Source organism: Pholcus phalangioides, unplaced genomic scaffold (genome assembly GCF_987345545.1).
Source record: "Pholcus phalangioides strain wild (caught in Gottingen) unplaced genomic scaffold, Ppha-v1.0 ptg000042l_1, whole genome shotgun sequence".
Classification (NCBI taxonomy): domain Eukaryota; kingdom Metazoa; phylum Arthropoda; class Arachnida; order Araneae; family Pholcidae; genus Pholcus; species Pholcus phalangioides.
Genome location: NW_028301628.1, coordinates 18824544 through 18840308, shown reverse-complemented (window position 1 = coordinate 18840308; position 15765 = coordinate 18824544). Strand labels below are relative to the sequence as shown.

At 33.2% G+C, this 15765-nt stretch overlaps 1 protein-coding gene across 1 annotated transcript; it reads right to left on the bottom strand.

The window, feature by feature from the left end:
• Positions 1-77: 77 nt before the first annotated feature.
• Positions 78-15747, bottom strand: Hacd2 (3-hydroxyacyl-CoA dehydratase 2). The gene is made up of 7 exons (XM_089254770.1): positions 15586-15747; positions 13888-13995; positions 12148-12275; positions 9274-9386; positions 8395-8501; positions 7712-7846; positions 78-4613 (listed from the first exon to the last, which is right to left on the bottom strand). Exons 1-7 carry the CDS (start codon positions 15602-15604, stop codon positions 4534-4536), a joined length of 690 nt encoding a protein of 229 aa, XP_089110896.1. The 5' UTR covers positions 15605-15747; the 3' UTR covers positions 78-4533.
• Positions 15748-15765: the final 18 nt, after the last annotated feature.

Sequence of the window (15765 nt, the reverse complement as noted above, 5' to 3'; positions counted from 1 at the left end):
CCCTCTCTTAATAGCTAACTTAATCGGTTGCTAACCTATCTTTCTACTCTATATGAAAAACCAAGAAATAAGTCATGTTCAACTAAGAAATAACTCAAAAACTTTATTCAAAACTTTAAAAAAAAACATTCATATGAGTTTACATTTCTGTATATGTTTATAAGCAGAACAGTATGTATATGAATTTATGAGATCAATATTGAGTAATAACATATAAAATTTACTCACAACATTAAATCAGGAACAAAATTGATAGCAGTTATGGAAAACCGATGGAACACTAAAATTGGCACTTAATGCACTTGCTATAATATATAATTTCATGCATGTTATTGGCAAAAACAATTTAAAAATACTTATGAAGTACTGGAATTCCATAAACAACAAAAACAACCAATATTATTTGCTACATTTTGTTATAAAAGAATTACTATAATGTGTAAGACAACCATAACTTTTTTATTTATTTATTTAAATAAATAAATAAATGGGCATATATTTATATTTTATCATAATTGTTTGTTTTTTATAGCTCCTATTGGGTTGCTGTATTATTGATATAGTTCGGATACATATTCAACATCCATATTTATTATAGGCATCTTTTTTCAATCACTTCATTCGGGATTTTGTCTGTTGAGGCCAGGGTTGTAGTGTGCCTCGTCAGGGCCCCGGGGCAAACTTTGCCTTGGGGGCCCCTCTTGAAAGGGTTATTATTATGCAAAACAAACGTAAACTTTAGTGAGGCTCTCATTCGGCTCGGGACCCAAGGGCAGTGCCCTGGTTGTGGCCTTTGAATGATTATAAAATTGAACTTTGTTTCCAAATGGCTGCTGAAGTCAGCAAAACCTGAACGATTTCAAATTTCTAGCTAGCTTTTTTGGGGAACAAAGAACAAATCTTGTTCTACAAGATGAGAACAAAAAAGTCAAAAATACAAATTTTAATCAAATTTGTACCTTATTGCTATGGATCATGTTTAAAGTGATCTCCTTAAGATAGGTCCCAGTGTTTTAGCTAGCAAATTGAAGGCCTGCTGGGAGATGTCATTTTATAGTGTGTCCAATGTAGCCTTCAGGCTGAACCAAATTTCTTTCAAATCCCAAATTTGCTTTATTTGAGCTGCCATTTTATACCAGGAAATACTGCAAAGTCACTAATGCCCAAATCAGGTTATTAGAGATGATTGGGTATGGTGCCGGTTTTGTTTCTTTCAAAAAAAAAATAAAGGCTGTGGGTCTTTTTGTCTAACTTGAAACTGCAGGTGACGTGGAGCAAGCATAATTTCACTTTTTTTGGGGGCTTCTTTCTTCTCAGTTCCCCAGTTCCCCCATCTTAAGCCACTCAATAGAATCTTATATCATAGCTATAGCTTCTATCTCCCCCTCTCCTGGCATTTCTAGTGCTCCTTGGCTGAAGTTGTTTCCTAGGGAACAATATTTCCCACTTTGGGAAATACTGAGACAAAATAAATCCAAAACTTACACCTACCATTTCAACAAAATTTGCAATTATTGTCTTCTGATTTTTTGAAATTTTCAGAAAGTGTATTCATTAAAGAAAATGCCCAAAATGTTTGTTTAAAATGAGCATGTCTTCACAAACTTTGGTTCTCCCCTTCAAAGTATAGTCACCAAATTTCAAAAGTGAGAACAAGGAGTCAATGTGTAAGAAAAAAAAAAATTTGATGATAAAAATCTCAATAGATTTTTATAAAACTAAATCGCATGGTCATTAGGTCAACTTCTTCTAGCAGCATGTCTTTGTAACTTGCCCACTGATTTTCTGTGCAGATAGTTTGGGAACTTTTTGACCACATTTTAGTTTGTATAAAGGTTAAATCATTGAATATATTCTTAGATGAAATGAAATATAGAATATAAATGAACATAAAGTGTGATGATCATATAATGAAATGCATACAGAAATCTGCGCAGAAATGCTGTCAATCATACATTTCTAACTTCAAAAATTATTAAGACTATTGGCAAAGGTGTAAGTCTATTGTTACATTTTCATTTTGAACATTAAACACAAAATACTGAAACAATAACTTAACCATAAACAATGTTTTCATAAAATTCCCAAGAAAGAAGAAAGGAATTAGACTACATAAATTTTTCAATAGAGATAAACTTTCTCGAAATTTATTGACAAGGTTTCAAGACTAGAATTGTGCCATAAACTTTAACTGATCATAAGAGCTTGGATTACATGTAGTAAAGCAGTGGTTTTCAAAAATTTTGCAGTAGTGGCTTATCTATTGACAAAATCAACATCTTTTCATGCTTTATGATGCTTAAAAAAATGCTTATTTATGCAGACTAATCTCCTGCCTATAATCCACAGAGGAATATAATATGCACATGAAATTTCTCTATTATAACCTCTTCGCTCCTGAGGTGCACATATGTATACCTTTGCTTTAAATGATTTTTATAATGATTCTTTTTTCAAGTTTAGGTATGAGGTACACATATGTGTACCTAACTCAAATGGTCCTAAAAAATATATGGACCCAAATTAATTATAAATAATTAATATATTAATGAAAAATGCTTTCTCTTCTTTTAAAGGGCATTCTGACATACAATAAACACAAATCAATCAAAAAAAATTTTTTAATAGCAAGTTTTGACAGGTTTGAAGAGGTTAAGAAAAAAATTCATTCTTTAATCCACAATGGCATATAACTCAACCCCGCAAATTTCTGGTACAGTAGTTATGTGTAATGAACTGGCAACAATAACATTGTATGAAGTAGCATTTTATACTACTTTTATACATTTAAAATAACTATGCATTTAAGTAACATGTTTTATTTAAAACAATACAATCAGAAATGATGTAGTTGTAAATGTCTCTGTTAGAGGATCATTTTCCCTTCTATATAATAATTTTCTCTTAATATATGGATAACATACATAATGTAAAATTTGTTATCAAGCTTTCTTTATTTCCGGGCAACACGTAACCCTTATTAATTTCTTTTACGTAATTTAACAACATTCAACCCTCAAGGGAGAAAAGATGTTTTGACACTGAAATATTCCAGGGATACAAGAAATAAAACATTTATTGTGATTTTTATGTACAGGTGAACCTAGCTTTACATGGTTAATTTGTTTTGCAAAATAATTACAAGACGAAATCATGTAAAGTGAAATGAATTTATAGTCAACCCTTAAATGTTATAGCTTTGCAGAGCATGCATGGCTTTGATTTCACTAATTTGTTGAAATGATTTGTTTGCATTTTTTTTTTGCCTTGAAGTTTGAAACCCAATTTTTTACTTACAATAGTTTGAATAACAAAGAAGGTAGTTATATACTTGGAAATTTATATTACTTCAACACATTCATTTTATGTGCAAATTATGTGTACTGCTCTGTACAACCAGTTAAATTCAAAATAGATTTTTTCAGCTTTGCAAAAAAGTACGAAAAAAATTATCAGCTCAAAAAAAAAATTGTTATAGTCTTCAAGAAATTAGCTATGAAAATTTCAGTATTACATTGAAATATCAACTAATTACACAGTATTTCAACTGCTGAGGATTAGTTTTGAATATTAAGAAACATTTTCTAAAAAATATTTGGTTTTAGAAAACGAGAAAAAAGTAGCTACATGAAAGTTGAATTTTTTCCTGGAAATGTAGATATTGCATTTACACTGAATAATTATTTTTGTCATATAATCAATGGGTTTTTTTCCAACTTTAAAGCTTACTGTGCTGGGAAGGACAAAAACTATGGTAAATATTTCATTGCTCACAACAAAACATTATTATGCAATATAATTTATTGAAAATGTAAATAATATAACCAACCTATATCAGTAGTAAACTTGAATCAAATCAGTTGTTTTTAAAGGAATACTCGATTAAAAAAACAAAAAATGGTGCAATCCTCAGATACTTTTGCGCAACCAAAAAAAAAAAAAAAAAAATTATACAGATAATTTATTTTAGAAAAATTAAAAATTATAATTATAGCTTAAAGAATTATTACAGAAGTTTAGGAATTTCAAGTGTGCAAGAAAACATGTAAAATATATTTAAATCGATATGTGTTATTGTAAATTGCATTTGAAGTTTTATTGTAGATTTTATACATTTGTCAAACCAGTCAATACTTGACAAACATTTTGTGTATCCAAGCAATTTTCTTGCCAGACAAAACATTAAACTAGTTTTTGATGAGTAAAGGAGATTTACATCTTCCCTCTCCTTTCCGCTATTCATCTCATATCACCAGATACCTCACAGTACAGGTTTTTGTGTTACTCTACACAAGTGAATTATTATGTACTTGGTGATCACTAAGCACAGTTTGGAAACTGATGATTTTTCTTAGTCACTGGTCAATTGCTCGCTGCAACGAAAATCTTTTTTTGCAACACCTCTTTTCATCAATTTACTAATCTCTAATCTCTGTTTAAAATTTTGCGCTACTACTATTTATAAATGAATCAATTAAAAACTAATACTTAAATCAACTTACTCAAAGAAAAAATAAGAGTCCAAATTTTTGATTACTGTTCATAAACATGACAACTTCGGTTCAATATCTTCTTCCTTTGATTGTACATGTATGTCATCATGAAGTACAAAACTGTGGATAAAAATAATGATTACTTCTACATATTTAAAATTTGCTATTGAGTTAAAAAAAACCACAAAGTACACTCCCAAACTTATTTGTACTCCCCATAATTTTAATACTGTAATCCTAACAGACCATTAAAATTTATTTTTACATACATAAGCAAAAAATACTGTGAACCTTGCCATTAACTCAATCCTCTCAGGAGTCACATTGTCTTCTTTCCCACTATAACTATATTGAGAATGTCTACCATCACCATAGTTATACAAAACCAAAACATTTATGAACTCATACTATGAAAGCATATTCTCTTTCTTCAAAAATGCCTTTTTACAAAATCTAAAATTTTTACTCAAATCTAAAATATATTGTTTGTTACTTTAAAAAATAAAACTTTTTGTTACTATTAAATATATTGTCACCAATTCTAAAGATGCACATATCAATAGAAGAAAAAGACTAAGCCAGCTTAAGAATATGCATACTGGGTGTCACTGGGAAGTGATGTGTGGAAATCTCATTGACAACGTTAACTACTGCTCTAAAGTAGAAACTAGTGTATCACCTGTGTATGCACAAGGTGTAGATAAAAAGCACAGCATTATGCTTGAAATACAGCATAGAATGCAAGGACACACTATCAAAGATATATACAACAAGTTTTTTAGCGTAAGAGCTAGATTTCGTACTTTTTAACAAGTATACACAGTTATATGAAACCCCCAGAAATTAGCAAACTGCCTGTCTTGTTTTCTGGGGACACCCTGGTACTGGCAAGTCGGCACAAGCAGCACTCAATTCCCCAGATGCTTATAATAAGATGAGAGGTGACTGGTGAAATAGATTATTAACGACTTCTACTCATGGCTAACCTTTGACTCTCTCGAAATTAATAGACAGATATACTCTATGAGTACCGGTCAAAGGAAAATTTGTGCAGCTCAAAGCACAACTAGTTATCACACTTAATCAGGACCTGTTCGACTGGTATCCGAACATAATAAACAGATCAGCACTCTTCAGAAGGCTTAACCTTATCATGCACTTTGATCAGGATCTCAAGGACTCTTATCACGGATCACATGACTATCTAACAGCACAGGGTACAGAGTCCATCTCATGGGACATGTTCCGAATTTTCCTGTAAGTAACAGCACACTCAGACATGATGTAGCAGTCATCAACCCGAGAGCCAAGCATGTGGTCACGCAGACTGATGAGCCACTATGCATGGCGTTGCTGATACTTGGTCCATCTGGCTATCGCTTATACCCGTACAGGGACTACCCTGAGGATGAGGCTGTGTCAGCACAGGTACAGAAATTGCAGACTACTATACTGGAGATGCAAGACACCTTCCACAACACGCTATTGTCGTGGGAACTCCGGATTAGAGCACAACCTACTGTACCCAGAAACTGGCTACAAATACCCATCTGCAGGTATGTGATTGAAATTTACACAGTCACATTTGCTATGACTTTTGACATATCTGACTCTCAAGCCGAATCTCCTTGCAAACTACTTACAGACTATGAAAAAGTGACTCAATGGCTACCAATTGACAAAGGACTTCTCTCTTCTATGGCTAACACCTGAGAGCAGTACAGATCTAAACGCCTTGTCTCCTGGTCAGCATATTTCAAAAATGCCAGCTACGACATCTTCAGATATGTGGTCGCCGACAAGAACAAACTTGTTGGATCAACATTTCTACAGACCGTCTATAGGCACTCAAATCCTGTCATGCATGTACTATGAGACAAGGATGGCATCATACCAAAAGCAACAGTTCAGCCCAACGAAGAACGACTCTTCCACTAACTACTAATTAGAAATTACATTTTACATTAAAATAGACCAGGGGTTCTCAATATTTTCCAGCCACGACCCAAAATTGATGATAAAATCAGTTTCACGACGTCTAGGACTGTTTGCTTTTCAAAATTAGTGAAATCAGTGACGAAATAAATGCATTTATAACAGGACTGGGTGGATTTTTACAACTCATTCAAGGAAACCTCTGTGAATCAAGTTTGAGTCATGATACATAGTTCAAGAATTCCTGGCTGTAAGTGGATTTGTACGACCCATCTCGGAAGCTCGTGCGACGCAAGCTTGGGTCGTGACCCATATGTTAAAACCCCTGGAATAGACAATATAATGCAAAAATGACAAATATAACAAAAAATGACATTTTTTGGTGCTAAAAATTAAAGCTCAGACTCAAGTACATACGGTAACTCAACAATAACTTGTATATGGGAACTGCACTGGTATCCACTCTATTGATGTCATTAGTTTTCTGAACTGAAATAAACTCATGCCATAAACTGTGATAGAAAAATAACGTTTTTTTCAATATTATTATCACAATATAATATTATTGCAGCTGGTGGTCGGCTGAAGTTGGTTTTTTGTGATTCCCCAACTTCAAGGCGCAAATGCGAGCCGATCTCCCCGTTAAAAAGTCTCGCAACAGAGAGCAACAGTCATACAACGATAAATCATTCAATCATAACACTTCACTCATAGTTAGAAAAACTGGTGGCAGATGGCAGCACTACACATAACAAGCATTACAGAGAAACAAAAAAACTTCATGTCAGGTTTCACTACACGTACACGCACATTCCCGCATGTACCGATTCGTTGAGGATTCCACGGGGTGGGGGGGGGGTGCATGTGGTGTAGCAGTAGTAGGTAGGGCCTCCAAAGAATGGCTCGGGGATCCATGATGTTCTTAAGTCAGCCACCTCGTTGGGCAATTTGCCTGTTGTGGCGTTGTATTTGTATAAATCACCATTCTTACAAATTTATGAACATAGAAATCCATTCACTGTGACCATCAAGTAACATATTTTTTTTTTTTGTTCTAATGAAAATGAATTAAAAAATCCAGAGAGAGAGAAATCAGTTTTTTTCATAATGATATCAAAAATAGATAAAAACAGACAAAGGGATAAAAATGAAAGTACATTAATACAATATTACTTAATATTGAATATGAGTAAAAAAAGGTAAGAAATTAAAATGATGATAATGATTAAAAAATACATAAAAAACACTTTAAGGTAAAATAAAAGCACATGATCAAATCTTACATGGAAACAGTCCAATGAGCAAATAGAATCTCATGAGTGTTGGGAAATAGAATGAGAAATTCCATGAATTTGGCAAAAAGACTGAAAACATTCCTGTCTCCTCAGCATATGGAATGCTCCTCAAGATGATAACTCCTGTACATATATAAAAAAAGGTTGCAGATACAATAGCACATAACAAGGGTTTGTATACATTTTTGTTGTAGCACTTGCCCTGAGCTTTCAAAATTCCTCCAAAGTTCCCCAGCCCACCTCCATGCCCAATTTTTTAAATAAGACAGTGCTTGAAAAAATTTTGCCACTGACGAGTTATAGATATTCAGTTCTCGTTTCATGCCTCCTCCAGGAAACTTTGAAGGCTATCCAAAAAGCCTTGCAGTTTGAAAACCTGTTGCATATAGTTGTTACGTACTCCATTTATAGACAGAAAGAGACTTTATTGAAAGCTTATTCAAAAAAGCTGACCTAAATATACTATTAATTTAACAATGCAAACACTCTCATTAATAATCTAATTTTTCTTTAAAATGTTAAACTTTATGAGTTGAGAGTTGAATAAAAATCATAAAACTTGAAAACAAATTGAAAAAATAAGAAATAATGAGAAAAAGTTATAAACTTTAATTTCATTTAAAAAATTGAAATCTTTCAAAGGTAACATGCCTGTATATTATTCAACTTACCCTCACATAAGAAACCAAGAGGATATAGAAATATCCAGATTGTGTATCTAAGCCAAGTAACTATGCCAACATCTACATTATATATTTTCAACATGTAATAAGGATACCTGCATCCAAAAGTAGGAAAAGAGACACGTAGATGAGTAAACAAAAACTATAATAGATATAAGATATAACGAAGACTGGATGTTGTGAAGATATTTATTATTTGAGATGTTAATTTTTTAAGGAAGGAAAAAACTCATCTCTGCCTCTACCGGGAGTCGAACCCGGGTCCCTCGATTGCCGGACGAGTGCTCTGACCACTAAGCTACAGAGGAGATAGAGATTTTCCTTCGCTAGAGCGTATATATGCCGAACGGAACCGTGCAATGGACGGTGAAACCGATCAGCTAATAGCTCATGGACGACGAGCCACCAGAGGGCTATATATATATATATATATATGAGTTTTTTCCTTCCTTAAAAAATTAACATCTCAAATAATAAATATCTTCACAACATCCAGTCTTCGTTATATCTTGTATTAACAAGTGGAGAGCGACATTCATGTCATATATAATAGATATATTATAGTACACAGAATTCAATGTAATAGAATACTGCATTTCAACACAGCACATACACACATACAAAATTATTATTATAATGCAGTCACATGAACGAATTCTGCAAAAACATATCACATTTTAACCAGTCAGTATAGTGATACTTTGGGTAATAAAGGAAATTTTTTCATGGAAATCTTTGTTAGTTAAAACATGATTTCAACAAAATTGTTTAAATCATTCTAGATGCTGCCAAAAATTGAAAATGTGGAAAAGAAATTTGAGATACACTAATGCGTATTACAAGTTTCGTAAATGCTAAATCACCTACCTGACCACTTCAACCAATGCATACACATACATGAGATAAAAAACAGCTGGCATTGAATGAGTTCTGGGTTCACACTGGATCAAGCCAAATATCACGAGAGCACGCCCAGAAACCTAATGTTAGACATTTGATAATACAAAGTAAATTGAATATTGAACCATTATAACATTCTAAGTTGTCATACTGTAGTCAAGTCGTTTTAATTGTACACACTTTGTACACTACTGTACAACCACATCCTCAGTGCAGGTGATAGCAGCCACCAGAAATTTGAGCTATAAACCTGGCTACAACTTTTAATGAAATCATTAGCCATAGTTACAAAAGAGCTGTGGTGCAAAGAGGGGCTGATCTAGGCCTTTTGTAATTTTCATACATTGATTATAACCATTGGGTGAAGTGGTGACACCTAATTGTTTTAATCAATGTATGAAAATTACCTCAGATAACTTGAAACTCGGTTGACCAAAGCTCAGATAATCACTGTTCCTTCTATATCACACAGTCAAACATGGCCCATATGTCAAGCAAAGATGTAAATGTTTTGTAATAATAATGCAAATACAATACCAAAACTGGGTGTCATTGACATTTCTTTATCACCAAAACTTCCCCTAGAAACCAAAATATCCAATTCCAAGAAATCAACATCCTCTCTCCAAATCGCACTGCAACCTCTGTCTCAACTATAGAGACATGTATTAAGTAAGACTAATGGAAAAATAGGTTCAAAGTGGAAATAAATAGGACTACACTTGAGCAAAATATGTCCACTGGCTCTACAGAAGACAAAAACCAAAATAATAGAAAAACCAGCACCCTTTGCATATATATATTCAACTCTTTCATGCGAATTAAAAGCCTACATGCTTCATCCAACCAACCAGGAACAGCCATGTGATAATAACACATACTTGCATACTTGCCAACTACTACAGAATTTCCGTAGTTTCTATGGATTTCTACCATAAAATATAGAACTATAGCAAAAAGGAAGTAGTTTTTTTAGAAACTGTTTTTGTTTAAGGATTTCTTTGAATTCCATTATCCTATTGAGTACAAAATGACATCATGCCTAGAGTTCTTTTGATAAATAAAAGGAAGTTCAAATTGTACTCACAGATGGCATTGTAAACCAAAAAAACTTGATATCTATATATATAAAATTCATTTTCTGTGCGTACGTTTCTATACAAATCTACAATTCCACACCAATCTTTGCCAAATTGTTTATGTGTACCGAACAGGCCAAACTTAAATGATAGGCTATTTTAAAAGTTCATCAGAGTTAGTCAAATGCCTGATAGGGGAAAAACTGTCCAGCAACAATGACTTTTGGAATGTCTACATTGGTTACCTGGGTTCCTAAATAATGGTTTGTCATGTTTTCAATGCTCCCAGTATATGAAGAAAACCTAGCAGTGCCAGGAATACTTCTAGTTTGATATAAAGTGTCAGATTCACTATTTTTTTTCCAGGGTTAAAGAAAATTGATTTAAATTGAAAAATAATAAAAATAATAGGAAAAATATATTTACATTTTTTTGTCGGGGGGGGGGAGGGGAGAGTGATTATTAGAGCCCAGACTATATGCATTCGCATATTTTAGCCTTTTCCAGCATTAATGAATATAAATGCATAAAATCAAAGAATTTTCAGAATAAGTGCATATTTGTGAAGGTTTATTGAAGCTTAATCACACACACACACACACCCACTTTCTCAAATGAATGTTGATCAGAATATTTTCATAACATCAGGTTTTTTTCCCGCAGGTAGGATTTTTTTTTCCAAAATATCAACTGTTTCCGCATTAGTGTCAAAAATGTTAAATTATTTTAGAAATAGCCTTGAAATTCTTTTTTACTGATATTTCATTACTGAACAGCCACAACTAACTAGAAATTGAAAATGCTCAAATAAAAAGTATTTAGAAGTTATTTGCATATGCAGTATATGCATATGTGATATGTGAGGAGGTAAATGAATATGCACTAACAAATATTTTTTTTGCATAGTGATTTTTTTAGCACATATTTTCTCATTTTTGGTACATATTTTCGAATTTTTAACTTTTTTCAGGATTTTTCAAATACAAAGAACACAACAGGCAAATTGCCTAATGAGGTGGCAGAAAAAATAAACTCATAAAAGATAGGGATGTGTGTGTAAAAATGATATATATTTGGCATTTTTAAATGCATATTTTGGCATTTTTAAGTGAATATTTTGGCATTTTAAGTGCATATTTGCATATTTTTAGAGCATATTTTGCCACTTTTTGCATATCATCCGGGCCCTAGTGATTATCATTGCCATTACGGAAAAGCTTGGTTCCAAGTTTTGCATGTATGTACCAACATCAGCATGTCCCTCATCACACACTACATCCATATAAATTTATACACCACAAAAATATTAAATTTTCCGTATCTCTAGTGAATTGTGGCACCACAACCTGCAGCAAGGATATCCATTACTGCCTGTGGTGGACAAAATTCCTACCATCGAAATAACTCGACCATGGCACAATTATAACAGTTCATAAACTCTGGTCATGAAAGCCTGCCTCTTCTCTATCAATATAAAGCTTTATTTATTTATTTATTTTTTCATGCTTCATACTTTGCACTTTTACATTGTAATATACAGTCAACGCTCGTTCCATTACTAGCAACCCTTCCATTACAACGACAGTAGGATAAGTCCCAATTTTTTTCATAGAAGGACTGCCAAAATGTTTTACTTTCGATATAACAGCCCTGCCAATATAATGTCCATTTTTGACGGGGGTCGTTATATCAAGCGTCGACTGCAGTTATATATGCATTTGATGTGAGTTACATATATAAGTCAAACATAATAATGAAAAACCTGGAGAAAAGGCATGACCCAGTTTCCCGAAGTGTACCCTAACATAGGATGCAAAATTTCCAAGAACTGTAACATCTGACAAAATTTCAGAGCTGTTCCAAGGGACTGGAATGCTTTGTTGAAAGTACCTAAAGTATTAAGAAAAAGTTTCATCAAAATAATTACAGAAAAAAATTAAAATCAACAAAGAAAACATTAAAATTTCATAGCATTCATATATTCACGCCATAGGCCTATACATTGTAAATTTAGTTTACATACCAAGTGCGGTTGATCTCATATAGTTTATATCAGGGCTTGACAAATCAAGAAAAAAATCTAGACACCAACCATATGTTTCAGGAGCCCAACATATTTCTTTTGAACGAGCTAGTGATCACATATAAAACTTTAGGTGGCAACACAATTTTATTAGTTAGTCGCCATGGTAACCTGATGCTGGGGATTTTTCATGCCCTGGTTTATATTGTGTATTAAACTCTGAAAACATTCAATGTGTGATGAACACTGAACAGTGTTTCTCATCCTTCTTGAACCAAAAACATTGAAATGTCTGAAACAATTCAATGGACTGACAGTATACATAGGACTATAGTATGCTTCAGGATAACTATATAGCTAATGCCCAGAGTTTACAGGGATCCCCAACAGGCTTTAAGTTAGATAAAAAATTGCTAATTCCTTTAGCAAAAAATGATTGATGGTTGGATGTCTACTCATTTCATACCTCCTGTACGCATTTTTGCAAAAGTGGCTACTACTTCTTTTTGGATTATAAGATTTTCTTTTGCATTTTGCAAAAGATACGACCGTAGCTTATACCCTGATCCGTAGGTGAGCTAACTAGAACACGTGTATACATGGATGAGATTGTGGGTGGAACGCCAGTTCATTTCTCAATATTGAATCTGCTTGACAACTCGTTTGCTTCATAAACCCTTTTTCCATGTGCAAGATTAGAGGATTGCTTTGGTGATTATTACCTGTATGGCAACTTTTTTTCCTCATATGGGGGCAAAAAGAAGATAAACAAATCCCTCAAAAGAAGCCCATATTTTTTTCGGAAGAATGGTGGATGGCTTGAACCTCCTCTTGTGTAATCGTAATCCTTTATGACGTGAAAACTACTGTTAGTTACTTTGTCAACCAGTTTGAGAGAAACGCGTCCATTCAACCCTTTGTGACCAGTGACCGACTTTCCGAAAAAAAGGAGGAAATACTGGCATAAACTAAATGCCACCAAACAAAAATCCCTGTTACCGATATTTTATTTCCCATGTATACGAGGCTATAGGGAAAAAATGGGGTACAGTATGAGGAATGTATGGAGGGAAGGGTTGATAAATTCTTTCTCATAATCCTTTGCACTGTGAATGGCGAAAGCCATATAAATGAGGTTTTAACAAAAATCCCTTTTGCTGGTAAAATACTGGCTTTTTTATTTCTTATGTAAATGGGACTTGAATGTAGAGAGATTAACATCCCCACGCCAAATAAATCTTTTCTGGGCACAACAAGAGCCTAGGTTAAGACCCTGGTAATATGTTGTGTATGATCTTATTATCTGAAGAAAACAAATTAAAGCATTAGTCTAAAGTCATGTCTTAAGGGCACATCTACTATTCAGGTTGTGATGTTTCATGCACAGGGTTTTCAAGTACTCTAATCATAAAAGTTTGAAAATTTCTGCCCCAGAGAGAAGAATCAAAAATTAAAAAAGAAGCTGATCAAACAACTCACCGGGACCATCTTTGCTGTACTCAATACTCAATATTATGAGTGTGTATAAGTAACCCACAAACTGGAATAGATTGTACAGGAACAAGTAAATCTTTCTGAAGTCCTCCACTAATAAAAAAATCCAATACTTTTGTGCTTTAAATTTTTATACTCAAACACAAAATAACTTTTATTACACATTTCATAACATCACACATTAAACATTTAAAAAGAATAATAATTTTGAACACTACAAAATGTATAAGAAAAGAAAACATTTTCTTTTACCCTCTAATAAAGTAGTGTACAGTGGAACTTTGGTTTACTTTTTAATTTTTTTTAATAAGCAAAAATTTTGAGTAAATTTGACTCTATAAACAAGTGATGTTTCATGTTAAAAGCAACATTTTTGCATTTTATTTATGTGATCACAACACACACTGAACTGCTTTGCATCTACCTACAAACGCACTGCGAGATTATGTGGAACGTTGAGCAAACAGAAGAAAACTTAACCTCTGGGAGTTTGGGAGAAACCATCTCCCCATCGTGCACTGCCTCAAAATGATCAATAAAGCTTGGGATGGGGTCATCAAGAGAGCTCCGAATTCTACTTGAAAAAAACTGTGGGCTGATTGCATTACAGAACAAGGCTTTGAGGAGTTAGCTCATGAACAAAAGCCATCCACCATTTGTAGAAGAGATTGTGTCCTTGGGACTGGGGGAGAATAAGGATGACATTCAAGATCTAGTGGGGGAACATGACTAGTAGTTGACTACAGATGAGCTGATGGATCTCTATTGCATCCAACAGCAAGAGCATATGATCAGGATTTTTTTTGAGGAGTAGCAAGAGAGAAATAAGATTAGAAAGATACGTAAAGTGTGGGAAGTCTAGAAAAATTTTACATGGAAAAATCACCCGAATAAATCTCTATCTGTTTCAGCAATGAATCTGCCCACCTACAACGTGGTTTCCAATTTCTGTGAAATCCTCAAAAAGTTGGTGGTTTCAGAATGTTGAGGAACTGGGAAAAAAAAATAAAGCTCAGTGATCAACTATGGCATTGTTTGTCTGTGGAGTTAAATGCAGTAGGAACTAAATTTGGCCTATGTAAATAATGAACATTTCAAGTAGACCTATTTCTGTTACGGTGAATGTGGTATATGCAGTGATTACGTAAAATCTCGAATCATTTTGGAAAGTTAGATAAATTTAACAAATTTATCATACTTACCAGTGATTATGTTTAATCCCCAGCTTGTATTGGTAAACATAATAAATCGTCAATGAATTACTAAAATTTACCAGACATTTTTCTCAAACTTCAGTCTAGATGATTATACTTACCATAGTAAAATTTTTAATTAAAATATTATTTCTTAATATATAAACAATGTAGGTAGGTGGAAATACAATGACAGTCATTGTTTGAATCATGCGACTAATCTGAGAAAAAAAAAGCGATGATTATACTTGCCATTACAAGCACAAAATTCATCAGTAAAAGTTTTGAGTTCACTTTTTAAAATCTGTACCTTTCTTTTACTTAAATTTCCTAGCAAGTTTACTGAATATGATCACATTAAATAAACATCCTTAAAAATTAACATCATAAAATACAAAAAAATTGAATTGAAAAAGCAGCGAAAAATTGTGAACCAATTTTTTTCATAAATAAATTTTTTTAAAAAATGTGAAATTTTGCACGGCTTTACCTTTTTTTCGTGAAGCCATCCCACAAATTTTATTGTAAAACACAATAAAATTCAAATTAATGTTTTTTTTTATTGCTGCGTTGGGTTTTTGGGACGACCAGCGGCTAAAGACTTGATTGACTTGATCCAGCGGCTAAAATACACAATTCGCAATGTAAACATGGACGGCAAGAACTATGG

Excerpts from the sequence above, each read along its gene's own strand:
- Hacd2 (XM_089254770.1), bottom strand. Across the intron at positions 12,276-13,887 it reads GTACAGCAAAGATGGTCCCG|GTACTTTCAACAAAGCATTC; the intron begins GTGAGTTGTTTG and ends TTAATACTTTAG. Across the intron at positions 7,847-8,394 it reads TCTTGGTTTCTTATGTGAGG|GAGTTATCATCTTGAGGAGC; the intron begins GTAAGTTGAATA and ends ATATATGTACAG.